This window comes from Motacilla alba, chromosome 12 (assembly GCF_015832195.1).
Source record: "Motacilla alba alba isolate MOTALB_02 chromosome 12, Motacilla_alba_V1.0_pri, whole genome shotgun sequence".
In the NCBI taxonomy this organism is placed as follows: Eukaryota; Metazoa; Chordata; class Aves; order Passeriformes; family Motacillidae; genus Motacilla; species Motacilla alba.
Window position 1 is genome coordinate 1,428,933 of NC_052027.1, and position 20,251 is coordinate 1,449,183.

General features: G+C 50.4%; 1 protein-coding gene across 12 annotated transcripts in view; it reads right to left on the reverse strand.

The window, feature by feature from the left end:
- ITPR1 (inositol 1,4,5-trisphosphate receptor type 1) overlaps positions 1-20,251 on the reverse strand; it is a 162,604-nt gene that overhangs the window by 12,853 nt on the left and 129,500 nt on the right. For all 12 annotated transcript variants that reach the window (XM_038149707.1, XM_038149706.1, XM_038149703.1 and 9 more), the window contains 10 exons: positions 19,354-19,458; positions 18,251-18,443; positions 15,489-15,611; positions 11,567-11,742; positions 10,741-10,905; positions 9,350-9,545; positions 8,736-8,837; positions 6,620-6,759; positions 5,096-5,261; positions 4,031-4,191 (listed from right to left, as the gene is read on the reverse strand). In XM_038149707.1, coding sequence (XP_038005635.1) covers positions 4,031-4,191; positions 5,096-5,261; positions 6,620-6,759; positions 8,736-8,837; positions 9,350-9,545; positions 10,741-10,905; positions 11,567-11,742; positions 15,489-15,611; positions 18,251-18,443; positions 19,354-19,458 — 1,527 coding nt within the window. The remainder of the gene's footprint in view (positions 1-4,030; positions 4,192-5,095; positions 5,262-6,619; positions 6,760-8,735; positions 8,838-9,349; positions 9,546-10,740; positions 10,906-11,566; positions 11,743-15,488; positions 15,612-18,250; positions 18,444-19,353; positions 19,459-20,251) is intronic.

Consider the following 20,251-nt stretch of genomic DNA (forward strand, 5'->3'; position numbering starts at 1 on the left):
CTGCCTGCAGACAGCTTAGGAATGCACACAAACCCCGGGTGCCTGTGTGGTTTTCTCCTTAGCGAGCCGCAGAGCGAGAGATTTTACATATTCTAAATGCCTGCACACAGCTGGCTGTGGCAGAGCCCTGCCAAGGCCCCGGTGACAGCTGAGCTGGCAGGGCTGCTGTGCTGCCCAGGCTGCCACAGCAACTGCAGGCAAAGGCCAGAACTCCAGGAGGAATTCTCAAGCCAGGATGGGAAGATAAGACATTTAAATGAACTAATCTGCAGGGAGTTGCTCGGAGTTCACATGAGTCATCTGGGTGTGGATGTCAATGTCTGGCCAAGGCGATAAGTGGATCCCCCCACCTCCCACACACAGGGTGTTATTCAGACATCACCTGATCTTCCTGGTGACTGCAGAGCCTCCAGAACCGGGGCCTTTGTTCCTCCCTGATTCCTGGGAATCACGGCAGGCACCCTCAGCATCCCTCCCCATGAGCCCTGCCCCAGCACGGAGCCAGCCCCTCTCCAGCATGGGGGGGACACATCCCTGCTCCGGCCAGGAGAGCTGGACAAGCACCGGGAGCTGAAGATCATCTCTGCACCGAGAGCTGCTTCCTCACATCCACAGCACTGTCTGTGCCACTCAGTCGATATCAAGGAGGTGGCTCAGGGAGGCAGTGCCAAGGGCAGCTGCTGAAACCCATCTCCATCTCCTGGCACCGCGAGGCTGCCAGGGCAGGGGCAGCAGGGCAGCGGCCTCAGCCTCCCCCAGCCCACCCCTGCAGCCCCATTCCTGAGCATCTCCAGCCATTCCCAGCACGGATTCCTGAGATGCCCCGAGTTTGACATCATCGGTGGCAGCAGGCACGGCTCCCCTGGCTGATGAAAGGGAATATTATCCCTGTTTACAGCGGGAGCAATTCCAGCCTCCATCAGCAGCCGGGACCTGCAGCTACAAGCCCAGGGCAGCCTGGCCCTGCATGGGACTCAACAAAGCATCCAGATCCCAGAGCCACCAAGAGCCCCAAAGTGGTGCCAGAACAGGGCTATGGGAGGGACAGTGACAGTGCTGAAGTTGACAGTCACAGCAGCACTGCCTGAACAGTTAATAGATTTCATTTTACAGAATCCCAAACTGGTTTGGGTTAGAAAGGACCTTAAAGCTCATCTCACTGGGCAGGGACACCTCCCACTAGCCCAGGCTGCTCGGGTCAGATCACTGCTGGGTTTTTTTAAATTTTGATTTTTTGATCAGTCTTCAGTGCCCTGAACTCAACTCAATTTCCCAGTGTACCTGTTGACTTCTTTCCTCGTGATGTGTTTGAACTTAATGAGCTTCTGTCTGTGAAGAAATATAAAATTCACTAAGGGATTGTAGTTAATAATTGATTTTCAAGGCTACAATTTCTTTTAATGTGGGGCCATGATGGTGAAGGGTGCAGGATGAATGCTATGGGCCAGATCCAGCTCTGCCATACCCAATACAGGGAATCCTCAAAACTGCCTTTCTGCACACATTATTTTTAGAGAAGAAAGCATCAAAATTCCAGATCACTCTTAAAGGTGCCTGAATATTCACTAACTGCATAAATGAAATTGTCCAGGATTCTTTTGATACCACAGTGCTTAAAATATCCTTAAAGCACTGTACAAGCAGCACTGGAAGCAGCTCACAAACTGACAGTGGATATAATTTAAGTGTCCTAAATTCTTTAATTTTTTTCTTTACTGTTCTGTAGCGTCAGAACAACCCACAAATACTAAGTGGCAAAGGCAATTTTAAAAATTGTATTTTCTTATTTTTTTACTCTCATTTACCGAGGGGCAGAAATCCAAGAGTATTCTGAAGGCATTTTGTTGGGAGTCAGAGCACAGGTGAAACATTTGAGGCGGGTTCTGCCATCACAGTGGGACTCGGAGCACAGGATGCTCCTACCCCAGCTCCTAAAAAAGGGTACAAGCAGCAGCTGAAGGCTGGTCCCACGCACAGCCCGGGGAGGACGTGCCCCATCTCTGTCACTATCCAAGATGTTACAGTGCCACCTTCAGTCTGAAAGACGGGAGGAAAATCCCTTTAAAAGCCAGCCATGCCCCAAGGAGGCTTCCCAGAGAGGCTGGTGGCTGCCACACCAAGGAGAAGGCAGCACCTCCACAGTGAATCCCTGCCTTGGCACTCGTGGAATTAATTCAGTTGAAAGCTTTCCTCGGTCTGTCCCTCTGCATTCATGGGATTCTGCCCAGAGAGGTTGAGGCTGGGCAGTGCCCAAGGCCAGGTGGGAGCAGCCTGGGACAGTGGGAGGTGTCCCTGCCATGGCAGGGGTGGCACTGGATGGGCTTTAAGGTCCTTCCCAACCCAAATCAAATCTGGGATTCTATAAACACAGAAAGCCTGAGGAACAGATGAACCAGGCCCCACCCAAATTACCCCTAAAAACACCTTAAATGGGAAAAAACCCACTTCTGGCTCCTACAGCAGCATTTAGAACAGGTCTGGTAGAGAAACAGATTCATCATGTTTTACACCCAGATTTTAGGGCAGAAAAGGAAGTTCTAATGTTAAAGGACACCAGGGAGAAATTGGTTTTCAGAGTAAACTTTGGCAAAGGCTGCTCAGGAATCCATGGACTGCAGGGGACTCCAGAGCCAGGGCACAGCAGCCTGAGCCTGGGGCAGGATGGTGACAGAGCACTGAGGTGAAATCCACATTTCCTGCCCGTTCCACACTCCTGCAGTTCCACCCCACGTTCACCAGCCCTCACTGAGTCCTGCTCTCAGATCTTCATTTCCAACTGGCTCATGAAATGCAAACCCCACCAAGTACAGACACACTCCAAACCTCTACCTAGAGCACATGGTTACATAAAATTGCATCTGCATGAGACACTCTGGCTATGCATAATTTATCCCTACTCCCATCCACACACAGTAATTAGCCCTTGCTGACACTTAATGAATGGGAATTCTCATAAAAGTTCTCCAGTTTTTGTGCTTCATGCAAACATATTCAGTGACTAATTTCTGCTTCTTATCTAATCCAAACCGTTCATCTGAAATAATGAATCGGTTGCCAAATGAAACTTTCTTGAAACCGGTTTTAACAACAACAAAAACACAGCACAAAATCATCTTTTAGAAGCAAAGGCACAACACAAAATTGTCTTTGAGAAGCAAAAACCCTTCAGAAGTGCAGTGCTTCCCCCTGAAGTCATGCGTGCTGCGGGGGGATAAAGGAAGGGAGCAAAATAATCAGGCAGGCTGGAAAGCAGCAGTGATGCACTTGGTTATCTCACCGTGCTAATCCTCCATCAGGTGACTGCTCACAAGGTTGCTTTAAGCCCTCATTACTGAGGTAGACATCCAGAAGCAGGAGGGACACTTTGGTGACCCCAAAAGAACACGTTTGACCTCGGAGAGGGCTGGGGGGATTGACAGAGCCACCCCGAGGGAGCTGGTACCTCACAGCAGATGAGCTGGGAGGGGAGGCAGCAAAGTGCTCTGCTCTAAAGAAATCACACTGAAATTCTCTAAATCAAACAGCTTTTGCTCCCCAGCCAGAAGACACAAATTAGTGACTGGGCTTCGGATGTAATTCCAGGAGCTCTGAACCTGCAGCTTGGCAGGGATGAGGCTTTTAATTCTCTCATTAAAAGCCCTTCCAATTGAGTAGACATTAATTGTAGTTTTTCACAATAATAAGCTCAAATCATATGACAACAAATCCTACAAGTCAGTTGGAGATATTTATACCAGGACAGGTTATAACCTGTTGGTTGTGCTTCCGAGACTTCCACCAGCTTGAAAATATTCCCCCTAAATGTGAATTTAAGGCAGAACAGCTTCTCTTCCCCTGATCCAAGCCATGGGGAGTACCTGGCTGTCACCACTCACTGTCACCTACTCCAGCACACACACACAGTGCTCTGGAGGCTGGGAAGTCACAGGCACATTTACAAAATAAATTCAATACAACACAGAGCACTGTACCCAATATTCCACTGGCTTGGTCTAATCTAGAAAAAAATCCAGCAAATCTCCAAACTCACCTTGATCATTTCTGCCACGTAACTCTCTGGTCCTGTGTATTCTGTGGAATCTTTGACTTTCACTAAGACAATAAAGCACAAGTAGTGCCACATGTTGTGCTCTTCCTTAATGTGCTCTTCAAAGGTCACTGTCTTGTTGTCAAACTTGTCTCTCTCCAAACCTGTGAGAGGACACAGGGAGAACCCTGAGTGTTTGCCAGCTGGGGACCAGGAAATTCAGCTCTAGGACAAAACTGGTTTCTAAAGGCTGCTGCACTTCTGCAAGACACAGTTCATTCTGGAAAGGATAAAATGTGACAAACACCCCAGGGAGAGAAGGAGGGAGAGAAAGGAGGGAGAGAAAGGAGAGGAGAAAGAAGAAAAAGGAGAAAGAAGAGGAAAAAGGAGAAAGAAAGAAGAGGAAAAAGGAGAAAGAAAGAAGAGGAAAAAGGAGAAAGAAAGAAGAGGAAAAAGGAGAGGAAAAAAGATCAGACAAGAAAGAGAAGAAGAGAAGGGAGAGAGAGAGAGAGTAAAGTGTAACAAGTACTGCTTATATTTATTCTACATAACAGAATAAAATTGGTTAAAAAAGGCAACAGCCCTGTAGCAAGCAGTTAGCTGGATTTCATAACACATCTCCTATTTTTGGGCAAACTGATAGCAAAAGCAACGTTTGCTTTGCAGCGAATTTCCAAAGGTTATTCCGTCAGGCTGTGTGTTATGCAACATGGCAGGACCATGTCAGTCAACCACAGCACCTCCACTCCCAACCTCCTGGTGGGAGAAGCTTCCACAGGCACGCTTGGAAAAAATGACTGCTCATAAGAATTCCTCCTGTTCCCACAGGAAACTGTTCTTCGAGGCAGAGGGGAAGCAAGAACTGAAGTCTTGAGGAAAAACGGTATCCTGAGCATTGCCCATCTGCTCCTGCTGCCAAGCTGCAGTGCACGTGGTACCCAGGAACATGAACTGGCTGAGGAATGCAAGGAGGAACAGCCAGCAATTCAAGGCTTTTTCCTCTGAGCCTGCAGCTATCCCTGGCTCACCCAGAGTAACCCCTTCTTGTTAAGTGTGTCTCCAGCTTACCACAAATAAAGCAAGTTGTTTTTAAAATTTCTTCTTTCTTCTGTTTTTCACTCCTTAAATCAGCAAAAGTGTCAATGATCACCCCAAAAATCAGGTTGAGGACTATGATGATGACCATGAAGAAGAACAACAGATCATAGATCACTCTAGCAGCAAAGAGAGGTTCCTGCAAGATACATTTTGGAATTATTAACAGCCCAATTACATCTCACCCTTAATAGCACCCTGCCCCTTTGCCTGAGATTCTGCCCTGCTGATGCTCTCCAAAGGGAACTCACAAAACATTGAGTGAAACTAAAATGCAAAAATCACTGAAAGAAAAGCCAAATGAGTCAGCTGCCAGGGTGGGATCTCTGCAGAGCTACTCTGCCTGTGTCCAAGATTTTGGACTTCTCTCACTTTCACAAGAGAAAAAACTCTTCTCTCACTCACTGAAATTTGTTCTCACCCCTCCCTGAAGCCCTTCCAAATTATATCCCTGGATTAATCTGCAGTGTATCAACAGAGCATCAGTGTGGACCATAAAGTTTTTTATTGCAATTTAATACCATTGATTGCATTTAACAGCCATGTAAGCTGGACTTTTCAGAACACATTCCACATTTATTGCAGGCCTGAATATCCAAAATATCCAACCCCCATTTTCACAATCATCCTGCCAGTCAAGCGCCAAACTTCTTAAGAATTAAGTAACTTTGAAGGCTAAGTTTTAGAAAAAAACTCAGAAATGTCAAGTAAAACAAAAAGCACTGCCCCCACTGTGGCTTTGGGAGTGACAGCCTGAGCCTCAGATCACAGAACCATCACAGAATGGTAGAATGGGTGGGAAGGGACCTTAAATCCCATCCATCCCAGCCCTGCCATGGCAGGGACACCTCCCACTGTCCCAGGTGCTCCAGCCCCAGTGTCCAGGCTGGCCTTGGGCACTGCCAGGGATCCAGGGGCAGCCCCAGCTGCTCTGGGCACCTGTGCCAGGGCTGCCCACCCTCCCAGGGAACAATTTCTTCCTAAATTATGGGCACAAAAGCTTAACCAGCAGTGAGAGGGGGAGCCAGAGGGGTGTTATGGAAAATTCCTGCTGCTCAGCCTGGTCCTCACTCTGATGACAGCTCCAAACCTCATCATCCTTCCTCCCCCACGCTCCCACCAGCCCAGCCTGGTCCCTGTCCTCCCATCCCTCCCATCTGACACTCTGCCTCTCCCTAGGGATGCTCCCACCAAAGCTGGTGCCACGGGCATCCAGCAGCCACCACAGCATTTCCTGAGCCACCCCAGCTCCTCCCTCACTGCTCTGTGCTCATCTCCTCAGCTGCCAGCTCAGACTGGGGGTTCCCCCCCTCTGGACACCCCAGAAGGGATGAAGGGCTGGGAGGAGTGGCTGGTGCTCAGTGTGACCCCCAGGGATGTCACCCCAGGAGCAGCGTGTCCCTGCGTGCGCTTGGAGCAGTGCACACTGCTCTCCCGGCACAGCAGCTGCCAGCCCTGCTCAGCAGCGCTCCTCCACCCCCAGCCATGGTAATTTACCTCTTTGGAAGGTTTCCTGAGCACATCACCTACTCCACCCCCGCTCCTGAGCCCGTGACTCAGAACAGTAACAATGCACATCAGCAGCGTCTCGCACGTATGCTCCTTGTTCTCTTCCTCCATCTCCTCAGTGATCAGCTCTGGGAACACAGCAAGCAAAGACACGTTTCACAGCCAAGATTAGCTCTAAATCCTCCTCTCCATTCTTTGCTGGCTATGCTCTCTCCCCCCTCAGACTGCCAGCCTGTGCTGCAAATCCCCGTGGGTTCATTCCCCAGACAATCCCAGAACAGTGTGGCTTGGGGGGACCTCTGCAGACCATCCATCCACCCCCTGCCCAGCAGGGTCACCTGGGGCAGTGACACAGGACACATCCAGGTGGGTTTGGGATGTCTCCAGAGAGGGAAACTCCACGATTCCCTGGGCAGCTGCTGCAGGGCTCTGCCCCCTCCATGGGGAGCAGCTCTTCCTCAAGCTGAGGCAGAACCTGTCTTAGCTTATGGCCACTGCTCCTTGTCCTGCCACTGGGAACCACTGGGAAGGGTCTGAAAGCATTCACTGACACCCCCTGGGGATATTGCATGGATTGATGGGATCCCCTCTCAGTCTTCCTTGGACTAAACAGGCCCTAAAGAGTCTCTGCCCCTAAGGGAGATGCTCCAGACCCCTCCTCATCCCATGGCCTCCCCTGGACCCTCTCCAGAGCCCCCCTGGGAGCACATCTCCTCCCTGCCCTCCTCTCCCCACCACCAGTTTTCTTTTGTGCCTGAACTGCTGCCTGTGACGGGGTGAAATCTCTCTCCATCCCTGCTCTCATGCACAGCTCAGCTCAGCAGATGCCTGTTTATACAGAACCCGAGCTTTTTGACAGCTCAGAGGACAGAGTGTTGCCTCTTCCACTCTCCCCTGGTGCCTGACAGATTGCACAGCCTTTGGGCTGCACTCAAAATGGCAACTTCCACTCGGAGCTCTCAAATGGCTAAAAGATCACTGCTTGTGGAAACAGCATTCTGCTAGAAAAGCAACACACCTCTTCTGACCTTCTCTGCGCTCAGCTCGAGGCTCCAACTTCACTGCTTCACTTGCAGAGCTGCTAAAATGCACTCCCTAGCCTCACACACCCCCCTGTACCCATTAAACATCTCACCACTTTCATCTCCTCACAAAAGTGCTCCTGAGCAGCTCCCACATCCCCAGAGCCAGCCCTGCAGAGGCCCCAGTCCCTGTGCAGCCCTGGAGTAACCAAAACCTGAGAGCAGTGGCCAAATACGGGGCACCATGAGCATCCCTGACCACGCAAGACCCTGGCACTGTGCTGATTATTCGTGATACAAAAACATCCCTGAGTTTTCCTTCCTGCAGCCAGAGAGGAGGAGCTGAAAGAAGCAGCTTTTCCTGCAGCAAGGCTGGATTTCAGTGTCTCAGAGAGGACCCCTGAGCCAAGCAGAGCCTCTCCTCCTGTGAGCAGGGGCTGGTGGCCATCACTGACCCTTGATGGCCATGCAAGAGCTGCCCTTCCCAGAGAAACTGGGATGTTCTGTCTGCCCCTCCCAGCCAGCACCGTAAATCTCCCACATGGAAATTACATTTTCTAGAAATAAAACTGAAATATTTCAATACCCAGGTAATTTCTCACTTTCCTGATCTCCAAACCCCCAAACCTATCCTTGTCTGCTTAATCCACGGAGCACTTCCTGCCATGATATTAAAAGAGTTTCCTTAGTTTGAGACAGAACAATGCTGCCAATAAACCATATTTCACAGGGCATTATCCTCTGAGATCACATTTAATAGCCTCATGTTTTAAAATAATAAACTTTGCAAAGAGGCAAACTGCATCTCCTCCTTCTGCAATTGATGCAGGAAATTAAGGAGTATGGCAGTGTTTTATGAAGTCTGGTTTAGCTGTAAGTTTCTCTGCTTTAGTCACTTCATGTAACAGATGTTATTTATGCTGCTGGCCTAAATGAATCCTATTTCAAGTTAATCTCGTGATAGCTTTGTTCTCAAATTTATTGCATGGGATTTTCTAAAGAAGTTATTTTAATTGAAGGTGATTAACTAAAGAAAGAGTGCAAGCTCAGGGTGTGAGTTAGCAATCCAGAGAGGTACTCACGGTCGGAGGGGATGATGGAGGAGCAGTTCTCACTGCTGCCTGCCTTGCACACATCTGAGTAGAGGAACTCGCCAGTCATGGTCTCACCGGGCTCTGTGCGATCTGAAACCACAAAATGCTGCATCAAAGGATGCTTCAAACCTTGCAAGGTGACTCCTCAGGTGTTAGGGCTCCCCATCACACTCAGTGTGCAATTACAAGGCATTCAGAGCAGTATCTTACCCTGGAGTTTGGAAGGGCACAGTTACTTCCTGATTTACACATTCCACGGTTTTAAATTCAACCACAAAACCTTTTTTATTTCACAGAACCCCAGATACACTGAGGTTGGAAGAGACCTCCAAGATCCTTCATTTAGTGGCTGATGCCTCACCTCGTCCCCAGCCCAGAGCACTGAGTGCCATGCCCTTGGGCACCTCCAGGGATGGGCACTCCAAACCTCCCTGAGCAGCCCCCCAAGGCCTGAGCACCCTTTCCATGGGGAAATTCCTGCTGCTGTCCCACCTGGGCACCCCTGGCACGCTGGAGCTCATTCCCCCTGTCCTGTCCATGCCCTGAGGAACACGAACCCGTTAATCCTCCAACACAAGGCAGGGGAACGAGCTGGTACCGACCTGGCAGCAGGGTCTCGTTGGGGAGCTTGTCCACTTCCAGGATGAAGTCATCCTTGAAGAAGAGGTAGCCCACGATGGAGAACAGGTAGACCAGGATGAGGGCCAGCACGGCCGTCAGGATGATGGAGCGCCCGTTGCGTGTGACGCTCTTGATGACGTTGAGCAGCGTCTCCTCCCGGTACACCAGGTCAAAGAGCTGGGGACAGCCAACAACAGCACATGGAGCACCAGAGCCACTGCTGCCATCGTGTCCTGGGCCACTGGACAGGGAGCAGGAGGAACTGAGGCAGCTGCGTCCTCTCCTGCAGCAGCCTGGCCGGCAGCCCAGGTGTTCCTGCCTCGGTGCTAGACACACACCAAGCTGCCAGCACAGGCTGCTGGCTGGTTTTTACAGTATTATCTACCCCCTCACAGCCTCCCAACAGCTCACTTCAATTTGCAATTTGCTATTTTCTTTAAATCTTAATTTATCGAGCATTTCAGTAAAGAAGCAATATTTTTTTCCCCAAATCCTGTGTTTAGATTTCTCTGCTGATGTTTCCTTTGTTTTTCACTGGGTCTGGGACAACCCACAGCAGAGCCCAGGCAGGTTGTGGCTGTGATCCTGGTGGATCACAGGTATTTGTTAAACTGGACCTCCATGAACACAGCAAATCACCAGCTCAGGTACCAGAGGATGTGGCAAACACCAACCAGAGCCACAAAAACAGCCTGTTCTGAACGGGATTCAGCTTTGCTTCAACAGTGACACATCTTCACCACCAGCACTAGATCCCCTCCTGCAGTGTGGCTCTAGAAGCACTGTGCTGTGCAAGGTGAATCCCACCCCAGACAGGGAACACGTGTGCCCGGATCCGTGTCCATCCCTGAGGGCTGGAGCCTGGATGCAGCCATGGAGACACTCCAAAGGCATCCAGCTGCTCAGGAAGCACAGCCACTGTGCTACAGTTATTGATAACAACACAGCAAAGCATCACAGCCCATCTCATCCCACCCCCTGGCAGGGACACCTTCCCCTGTCCCAGGCTGCTCCCAGCCCCAGTGTCCAGCCTGGCCTTGGGCACTGCCAGGGATCCAGGGGCTTGCCCACCTCCCAGGGAAGAATTTCTCCCTCACATCTCATCTAAGCCTCTCCTCTTTTGGTTTAAATCCATCCCCCCATGTCCTCTCCCTATCTGTCTGAGCAAGAAGTCACACATCAGCACAGGGGATGTGGCAGGAGTCCTGCTGTCTCCCAGAGTAACTTCTCCTAAAGAAAACCTCATCTGTGGCTCTTCCCAGTCTCTGCTCAACAGTTTCCCAGCAGAAAAGCAGAAATTTTCCTGGATATGCCCAAGATGGGACTTCACAAACAGGGCAGAAGAGGTTCTGAGGGCCAAGCAAACACCCACCAAGAGGCTGTAGAAGAACTCGTGCACGAAGAGCCCCAGGGCACAGATCAGCAGGTAGAGCAGGTGATAGAGGAACTCCACATCCATGATCATGGCCTTGTACCCTCGCGTGAAGGTTCCGCAGTTACCCACAAAACTCATCAGGAAAATGATTTTATTGCAAACCTAAGGAAAGATTAACCATAATTAGGTACAATATCAGGGAAAACAGACTGTTTTTTAAAGCTGGAGGTAACCTGGCACTTTGCTGGGCAATCCCTGCCAAGGCCTGACCACCTTTCCATGAACTAATTCCTGCTGTGCCCACCCTGAGTCTGCCCTGGCCCAGCCTGAGCTGTTCCCTCTCCTCCTGTCCCTGTTCCCTGGAGCACAGCCCGACCCCTCTGGCTGTCCTCTCCTGTCAGGAGCTGTGCAGAGCCACAAGGTCCCCTCTGAGCTCCTTTTCTCCAGGCTGAGCCCATTCCCAGCTCCCCCCATCAGACTCACAATGCATCATTTCGTGAGCCTCCCACAACCCCATAAATACTGAGACACTTCGGGTGAATAACCTCATGCTTTAGGTCACAGATTCCTCCCCATGCCTGTCTGAACCTGGAGCTGTTCCTACACTGAGCAAAACCTCAGAGCTCTGTCTGCAGCCTGGGGAACCAGGATTAAATGAACAACTCAGAGCCCTCGTGTGAGGAGCAGCCCAAGGAGGGAATTGCTCCTCCCTCCAGCCCCACCGCCGTGTCCCCGGCTATTTCTGCTGCACATCTTCACACACAGCGAAGGAACCCTTCCATCAGGGGCAGGAGGAGGTCAGAGAAGCCCGCCGGGCTCTTACATTGAAGGCTCCCAGCAGGAAGAGGGTGGGCTGCAGGCCCACGGAGAAGATGAGGCGCAGGATGGTGGAGGCGATCAGGGCGCGGATGCCGTGGGGCTTGGGCAGGGCGATGACGATGGCCAGGGAGATGAGCATGGCTGTCCACAGCAAGCCGGACAAGTGGGGCTCCAGCGTGCCTGGGCAGAGGCAAAACAGAGCCATTCCTGCACAGCCAACCCCACCAGAGCACTGCCTTGGGTGGGGCATCACCCACCGTGCTCTGCCATCCCTGGCGGCACAGCAGCACCCGAGCCCAGAGCCTGCAGCAGGCTTTAACTGCAAACTCGTTACTAAACCCTTATTGATGAGTGCTATAGGATCTGCATTGTGGTGCTCACACCTGAGTGCTGAGGGCCCTTTGCAGCCCCTTTAGGCAGTGCCTGGGCAGGTGAGGACACTCCCTGACGCTCCCCCTGATGCGCTTTGGTCAGACCCTCACACCCATTTTTGGCATCTCTTGCTATTTCTGGGTCTGTTCAGACTGTCCCCTGAGACTGGCTGCTTACACAACAGCGAGCCCGTGCAGCTAAAAATACACTTCCCTGCAAGAGCCAGAAAAAAATCCAGCCCAAAACACCATCTACCCCAGGTTTATGCAGAATGTCAGACACCTCTTCCTCAAAGCTGACATAAAAATTTTTGCCTTCAAGCGACTGGTTCCTCAACAGCCAAAAAAGCAAGATCGCCCAAATTTCACAGCACTCTGCAGCCCTTCTGCAAGCACACCCTCACAGAACTTGGGTCTGACTGGCAACATCCTCACCCAGGGCTTTTTCCCCCTGCTCCCAAATGCAGGCAGCTTAGGAAATATTACTCTCATCTGACTACCACGAGCAGCCATTTAATCTTGTTCCAAATCACTGCAGATTAATAAAGACAGCAGAGGATGGATGGAAATTAAAAGTTAATAAGCGTAAAGTTGAACAGCTGTTTTGGCTGCCTGGGGGGAGTTTGGGCTCCTGGAGCTGTCACACAGCACGAGGTGCAGAGCTGGGAATGGACTCACTGGGTGGCAACAAGCAACAGCATGGGGAGGGACAGAGGAAATGGGCAGCAGCTTATTTAGGAACGACTTAGCTAAAATCTAAATCAGATTTATTGGGAATATATTTGCTTTCAGGAGTTGCAGCAGCTCCCAGCAGGCTTGAAGAAACACCTGGAGTGAGGGTGGCTCTCAGGTGCTCCCTGGAACCCCCACCTGGGCCCAGCCCAGAACCCCAGGCTGCCCAGCAGCACGAGGAGGGCAGTGCCAGGACCTTGGGACCCAGCTGTGCCTCCTCAGGGCTCCCCTCTCCTTCCCAGGGACAGAGGCTGGGAGCAGCATCCTTGTCCTGGCACAGGGAGCTAAGGGTGGTCACTGCAGCACCCACCCTGACCCCAAACCTTGCTGGGGCACAGGGACTCCCTAACACAGCCCCAGGCAGGAGGAACAGGCAACCAGCAGGGAGTTCTGCCTGTCTCTGGAATTCTCACCATTCCAGTACCCAATTCCAGGCATCCAGTTTTGTTTCTGCTCCTCAAGTCAGAAGTTTTGCAGCTTCTGCTACTGTCAGATGCTCATCAGCTGCTCAGTTCACCGTGTCTGAGCAATTCAAGACACTGACAACTTCCCCCAAACAGTCTGTTTGGAAGAGTCATTTTTTTTTAAAGCTATATATAAGATACACATGTATTTATTTATTTTACTTTCTGGATTCTAACTAGGAGAGGAAGAGGTTTTATCAAAACGTTACCTGATAAATAAAGAATTTCAAATATGCAGGGCAGGGCACCTTCAAAATGCCAAAGGATCCCCCCCACAGTCTTGCAGTTTGTAATCTCAGGGAACTCATTTAACCAGCAGCTTTCCTGGCAGCCATAAATTCAGAGCTTTTAACCTGGGATCTTTGCAACTCAGACACAGAAACTCATTTGCTCTTTGGGCTTGTTAGAGCCTTCCAGCCAGGACCTGGGTTGTCCCCACTCCGGGTGTGACACTGAGGAGCAGCAGCTGCAGCCACAGCCTGGTGGTCCTGATGGCAGAAGGTAAAACTGTTCTCTTCCCCCACCCCAGGAACTCTGGAATTTGGTGTAAAATATCCCCCTGACAGGCATGTTCGGGATGCAAACCCCGACACACATGGAAAAAGCTGCTACCTAGATATTCCCATCACTCTGCAAGTGATGCATGTGACAGTGCCGAGAAGATCCCTGCACATTCCCAGTGACACTGCTGAGAACATCCCTGCACATTCCCAGTGACACTGCTGAGAAGATCCCTGCACATTCCCAGTGACAGTGCTGAGAACATCCCTGCACATTCCCAGTAACACTGCTGAGAACATCCCTGCAGATTCCCCAGTGACAGTGCTGAGAACATCCCTGCACATTCCCAGTGACACTGCTGAGAACATCCCTGCAGATTCCCAGTGACAGAGCTGAGAACATCCCTGCACATTCCCCGTGACACTGCTGAGAACATCCCTGCACATTCCCAGTGACAGTGCTGAGAACATCCCTGCACATTCCCCAGTGACAGAGCTGAGAACATCCCTGCACATTCCCCGTGACACTGCTGAGAACATCCCTGCACATTCCCAGTGACAGTGCTGAGAACATCCCTGCACATTCCCAGTGACAGTGCTGAGAACATCCCTGCACATTCCCAGTGACAGTGCTGAGAACATCCCTGCACATTCCCAGTGACAGTGCTGAGAACATCCCTGCACATTCCCAGTGACAGTGCTGAGAACATCCCTGCACATTCACAGTGACAGTGCTGAGAACATCCCTGCACATTCCCAGTGACAGTGCTGAGAACATCCCTGCACATTCCCAGTGACACTGCTGAGAACATCCCTGCACATTCCCAGTGACACTGCTGAGAACATCCCTGCACATTCCCCAGTGACAGAGCTGAGAACATCCCTGCACATTCCCAGTGACAGTGCTGAGAACATCCCTGCACATTCCCCAGTGACACTGCTGAGAACATCCCTGCACATTCCCAGTGACACTGCTGAGAACATCCCTGCACATTCCCAGTGCTGCTGGCAGGACCCCAGCCCTGCCCTGCCAGGGAGCAGCTCTGGGGAGAGGCTGGATCTGCTCCATGCTCACTGAGCTGGCTCTGAGAGCCACCAGGGACCTGTCACTGTGCACTGCCATGGTGCCAGCCCAGAATTGGTGGCAGGAATGTGGCACCCTGCTCAGAGAGCCACCAGGGACCTGTCACTGTGCACTCCCATGGTGCCAGCCCAGAACTGGTGGCAGGAACGTGGCACCCTGCTCAGAGAGCCACCAGGGACCTGTCACTGTGCACTGCCATGGTGCCAGCCCAGAATTGGTGGCAGAAATGTGGCACCCTGCTCCCCATGGGAATGCTCTGCTCCCCACACCCCCCTGGGGCAGGCAGAATGGGCTCCTCTCCCTCATCCTCCACGGATTCCTGCTGGTCACTGCTCCCCCTGGCAAGGCAGGATAATGTCACCCACCCCCAGCACTCACAGGCCTCCTGGAGCACCAGGAAAAGTGTGTGGAAAATGCCAGTAATAAACTGCAAGCTCAAGGAAAACAACACATTCAACATTTTGCCTATTTTTAGCTCAATCCTTAATTACAGGACTTTAAACTGAAGTAGGACAGTCAAGCAATTAAAGGTGGATGTTTGTCTCAGGTAATTCTTTTCCCCTAGGAAAAAGCATGGCTCAACATCTTCCTTAAAAATGCCTCAAGAAAGAGTAAGAGAACAGTCCAATTTAAAACAAGGCAATGTAAAAAGCCAAATTCTGTTCTCCTACCCCCACTGATGTAAAGAGCAGTGCACAGACACGAGTGGGGAGAGCAGAATTTGGCTCACTACACCTTATTTGTTCACGTGGTTTTTTAGGTTAAATATCAGTACCTCCTCGAATTCCCTTGAATGGGTAGAAAAATGCCACGAGCAGGTTCATGAGGACAGCCAGGTTAAAGGAAATGCTGCTCCAGAAGGACATGTTCCGAGCACACCAGTACAGGAAAGGCTGAGCTGAAAGAGAGAAAATGATTTCTTTTTAATGGAGGGTTTAGTAAAAATAACAGGTCTCTATATAAAAAAAAAATATCACCACCAAAATGAGTTTGTTTTCAGTTTGCCACAAACCACAGCATCAAAATTAATAATATTCATTGCTTATTATGAAGTTTTTAAATTATCCTTCATCCTGGGGGCCCTTCAAGTTTCCTAGATGGTGTTTTAAGGCAAAGGATCCCTGTTTCCAACATGGTTTAGCAGCAGCAAGAGAATAAGTTGAGGAACTGCAGAGATCAAGCACTTGAGGCTTCCCCTAATAATATACTTTGTACTCAGAGTCACACCGAGAACTATTTGAAGAGGGAGAAAGAGCTGCAGCCCCATCCCTCTGTGCTCTGCTGCTGCCAGCAGCTCCCCTGCACCAGGCAGTGCCACCTGCAAATTCATTTTCTGCTGAGAACAGCCCAAAACAGCCCCAGAATAAGCAGGGGGTGAAGCTCCCTGGCCTTCCCTCTGCCCTGGGGGCGAAGGACTCAGCACATCTGCACAGAGCTCAATGTACAACCAACAGCACATTTAAATCCTTAATGTTACCCAGAAATACCTCTCCAAATGATTGCTAATTTTAATAATCCCTGCAGCCAGAACCAAGAGGCAGAAAGCAGAAAGATTCCTTTGCTGAAGTGGTTGTGAACCCAACAAAAGCTGCCTTGCAGTAATTCCCTCTGCATCCAGGCAAAATGCCCCTGATTTTTGCTCCTGCAGGCTTACTGCACAGCAAACTGTGTCCTCCTGAAATCCAGAGGAGTGAAAAAAACACATTAAAAATGCTCTCCAAAGGAAAGGACTGTTTTGCCCTGGTGGAAGGAGGCAGCTGGTTTAGGTACCAGAGAGCAAAGAAAAAGCTCTCAGTAAAATTTAGGAACAAGCTGAAAATGCAGACTTTGGGCTGAAGGAGAATTCATAACATGCAGGAGTTCTGAGCCTTGCAGTAGCCACCACCTCTCTCCAGAAAATCCCCTCCCCAGCTAACAAAGGGGTAAAGAATTCCACAATATCCCAATGTTCTCAGTTTCCTTTTAACTGGAAGAATGTGCAACCAGGTTTAACTTATATGGAATTATATGAGGGTGAGTATAAAGGTCCAGGTTTAACCTCAAACCTTCCCTTGGTGATGGACACTGACTCTCTGTCTGTGAAGTGCTTCTGCCTGGCTTCGGCAGCTCATTTCCATTCTTAATTAGCAATTAAGAGACTTCTGGTGCACAGATTATGGGCCAGCACCATCAGCTGAAGGGAGAAGTACATGGATCTTTATTTTAGAAATCTTTTTGAGGGTTGAATAAACTCAAACTGGCATCATGTGAGCACACACAGCACTGCCAGAGGTCAAAGCTCTGACACAAACTGAAAATGGGAGAAACAACTGTACAAATGCAAAACATCAGAGGCCAGACAAGACCTGGATATTAGAGACAGAATAAATGACCCCCAGCTTTTTAAAGGAAAAAAAACAAAGAGATATTCTCCAGTTCTGCAGGTGGATCTTGGCTAATTTGTGGTGTGTTGTTAATGATGGATGCTTTCACAGCTTGCTTGGAGACAGCCTCGAAGACAAAGTGACTCAAACAACAAAATCTAACAGAATATATGGATGCTGCTGAAGTTGCAATTTGTTCAGGATGTCACACTCCCAGATTTCTTGCAGAGCTCTCAGATTTTTGGAAGCAGTCCCACATCTGCCCCATGAGGGGGTTCCAGAGCAGTCCTGCACTAAGAGCTGGAGTGGAGCTGGTGCAGGGGAGGGGAGCAGCAGAGCTATCAGATGGCAGGGGCTGGTCCAGCAGGAAGGAGCTGCCTTATCTCACATTTCACAGGGTCACTGCTGCTGAGTGCTCAGCACTGCCCACTGAGCCTCAGCTGCAGCATCCGCCCTTCAGCTCAACAGGAACAAAAACACTAAGCAAATGAACTGAAAGGTTTACTGGGGGACATGGTGGCACTCTGTGAATTAAAAGATAATTCTGAGGGATTTCCCAGCTGCCAGTGGGAACATCAGAGGGAAAATGCTTGAAAACACCTGTGTTCAGACATTTTGGCATCACAGGGATGGAAGGGACTTATCAACCTGTCAGCCGGTCTCCTTGCCAAAAAAGGATGAATTCTACTGTACAATTACTCAGAAATCCATCTTTAACTCGTTCTTAAACATCTCCATCCCTAGAGATGGCCTAAATCCACGGAATCTTTACGGTTGGAAAAGACTTTTACAATCACCAAGTCCAACCTTGCTGCATTCCCCAGCCCTGCTCCCCCTGCATCCAGCACAGGCCACTGCTCCCTTCAGCTGGGTCCTCCTTGTCTCCTCCTCATTTCAGCTGCTCCTGCACGCATTTGCTCCTTCCTGCTGGATCTCCAAAGGAACGACCTGTGCTGCTCCTTCCCGCTCTGCCCTGGCTGCCCTCCGGAGGGTTCCTGTTGCTCCAGCATTCCCTGCCTTTCTCCCAGCACCCTGGCACCGTGCCGAGGAGCAGCCCTGGCAGACCATTACCAGGCTGCTGCCACGCTGGGGAACCACCTGCTGCTCAGCCAAGGCTTCAAATCCCAAAGCCCCGACCTCAGCCTCCGCCCCGCGTGGAGCAGCACTGACCCACCTCGCAATTTCTTCTGCCAGTTCATCTCATTGAAGAGGTCCTCAGACTTGAGGAAGAAGTCGTTGATCTTGCTGCCCTGCTCGTCCCTCTCCGTGGTGTAGTAGATGCGCAGCTTGGACTCCTTGGTGAGGAACTCGCAGATGCTGGGCACGGGGAACACGATCTGCTCCATGGTGCGGTCCGACCTGACAATCTGCACAGCAGCCTCGTCAGCCCTTCCCACTGCCAAGTGCTTTTATTTCTTGGTTTTCTGCCCGTTTTGCCCCCCCTTTCAAACCAGCAAATACATTTCCAAGGAACAGCAGCTTAACACGGATTTCATTTATTTCACCTTTCAGAGCAGGTCTACATTCAGCTCCAGAACTGTAAATTCTGTGCTGTGGTCTTATCCTGGAAGTACTGGTCTTAGCTGGGATTTCCAAAGGGCCCAGAGAATCCCACATCAAAGCTGGGATGGAGTTCAGAGCAATGTGGTGGCCCAGTTCAAGAAAGTTGCCAAATCTGAGCCGTAGGCAAGTACAAGGAATAACAGTGATATCTGTATTGCCTGTTAGAGAGTTTTGGGAAGTCACAGAACCATGGACTGGTTTGGGATGCAAGGACCTTAACGCCCATCCAGGGGCCATGGGCAAGGACACCTTCCAGTGTCCCAGGCTACTCCAAGCCCTGCCCAACCTGGCCTGGGACACTGCCAGGGATAGGGCAGCCACAGCTCCTCCAGGAAATCTCCATTTCTGTGAACATTTTACTTTTATAAAGCTCTTAGATGGCACACGAGGCCAAACTGTCATTTGAATCCAGAAAGAGTGGCAAAAAGCTATCACAAACTTTCTGGATTCAGCAACAGCACCGGCCAAAATGTAACAGAAGCGAAGCCACACTTCCTGCTGCCAAGAGAGCTCTGCTCAGCTCCATCCCCGAGCCCACACATGACAGCTCAGGAATAGCTCCCCCCGCCACTGCCAGGGAATTAAATAAATAACTCTCTCTGCATGTTCTCTGTCACAGACAACAGTCCACACGCAGGCAGGCAGAGCCATGGCAGCACCATGAATGATGCCCTGGGGCTGCCCTCCCTGGGGCTCAGCCCCGGGGTTCCCTACCTCGATCTGTGCCGTGTGCTTGGCGTAGAACTCCAGCGCCTCGTCCCCCTCGATCTGACCCCCTGGCTTCAGCATGTTCTGCAGCTCTTTGTTGTGACGAGCCAACTAAAATAAAGGAATGCACAGGGAGTGGGAGACACCAGATGTCTCTCTGTGATATTAAATTTCTGATTTTTGGCATAAAAAAAGAAATAGTACGCAGTCAGCTGCTAGGAAAGGGCAAAGTTGACAGAAGGCTTGTTCTGTTCCAACCAGACACCCTGCAGCTCTATTTTGGGAGCAAGTCAGAATGATTCAAATATGTATTTCTTTAATGCCAGTGTTGTACTCCTCTTTTCCCCATCCTCTCCCCCCCTTTGCCTGGAATCTTTCTGATCACACAGAAATTCACATTGGCTCTGTCCTTCCACACCACCCCAACCCAAAGGTGTGCTCATCAGCCAAAGATCCAGGCAGGGCAAAGAGAAAATCTGCATCAACTGAGCAGCAGATGTACAGAGCACTGCTCCAAAAATGCTGCTGGATGCTCCAAATTCATCCTGCAGCACAGCGAGGGTCTGTCTGCTGAGATGCTGGAGGAACACGAAGTCTCCAATGCAGTGAGAGATGCAGCACCAATATTTAAGTAGATTTAGATCCAGCTTTCTCCCCTTTGGTTTTTCACCTTTCAAACACACATTGTATCAATACAATGGCTCTGCTTGGCTCCAGCAGAGAGAGAATGTGGCAAGGACCGAGATTTCTGATTACACTTTAATTGATCTGAGAGTAGAATTTCTTTGGGACTGTACAGTAACCTTTGATACAGCTGAAGAATAATACACTGCTGCTCAGTGCTGCCAAGAACTGAGCCACGTGTCCTCAGGAACTCGGTCCAGAGCCTGCCTGCTTCCCACGA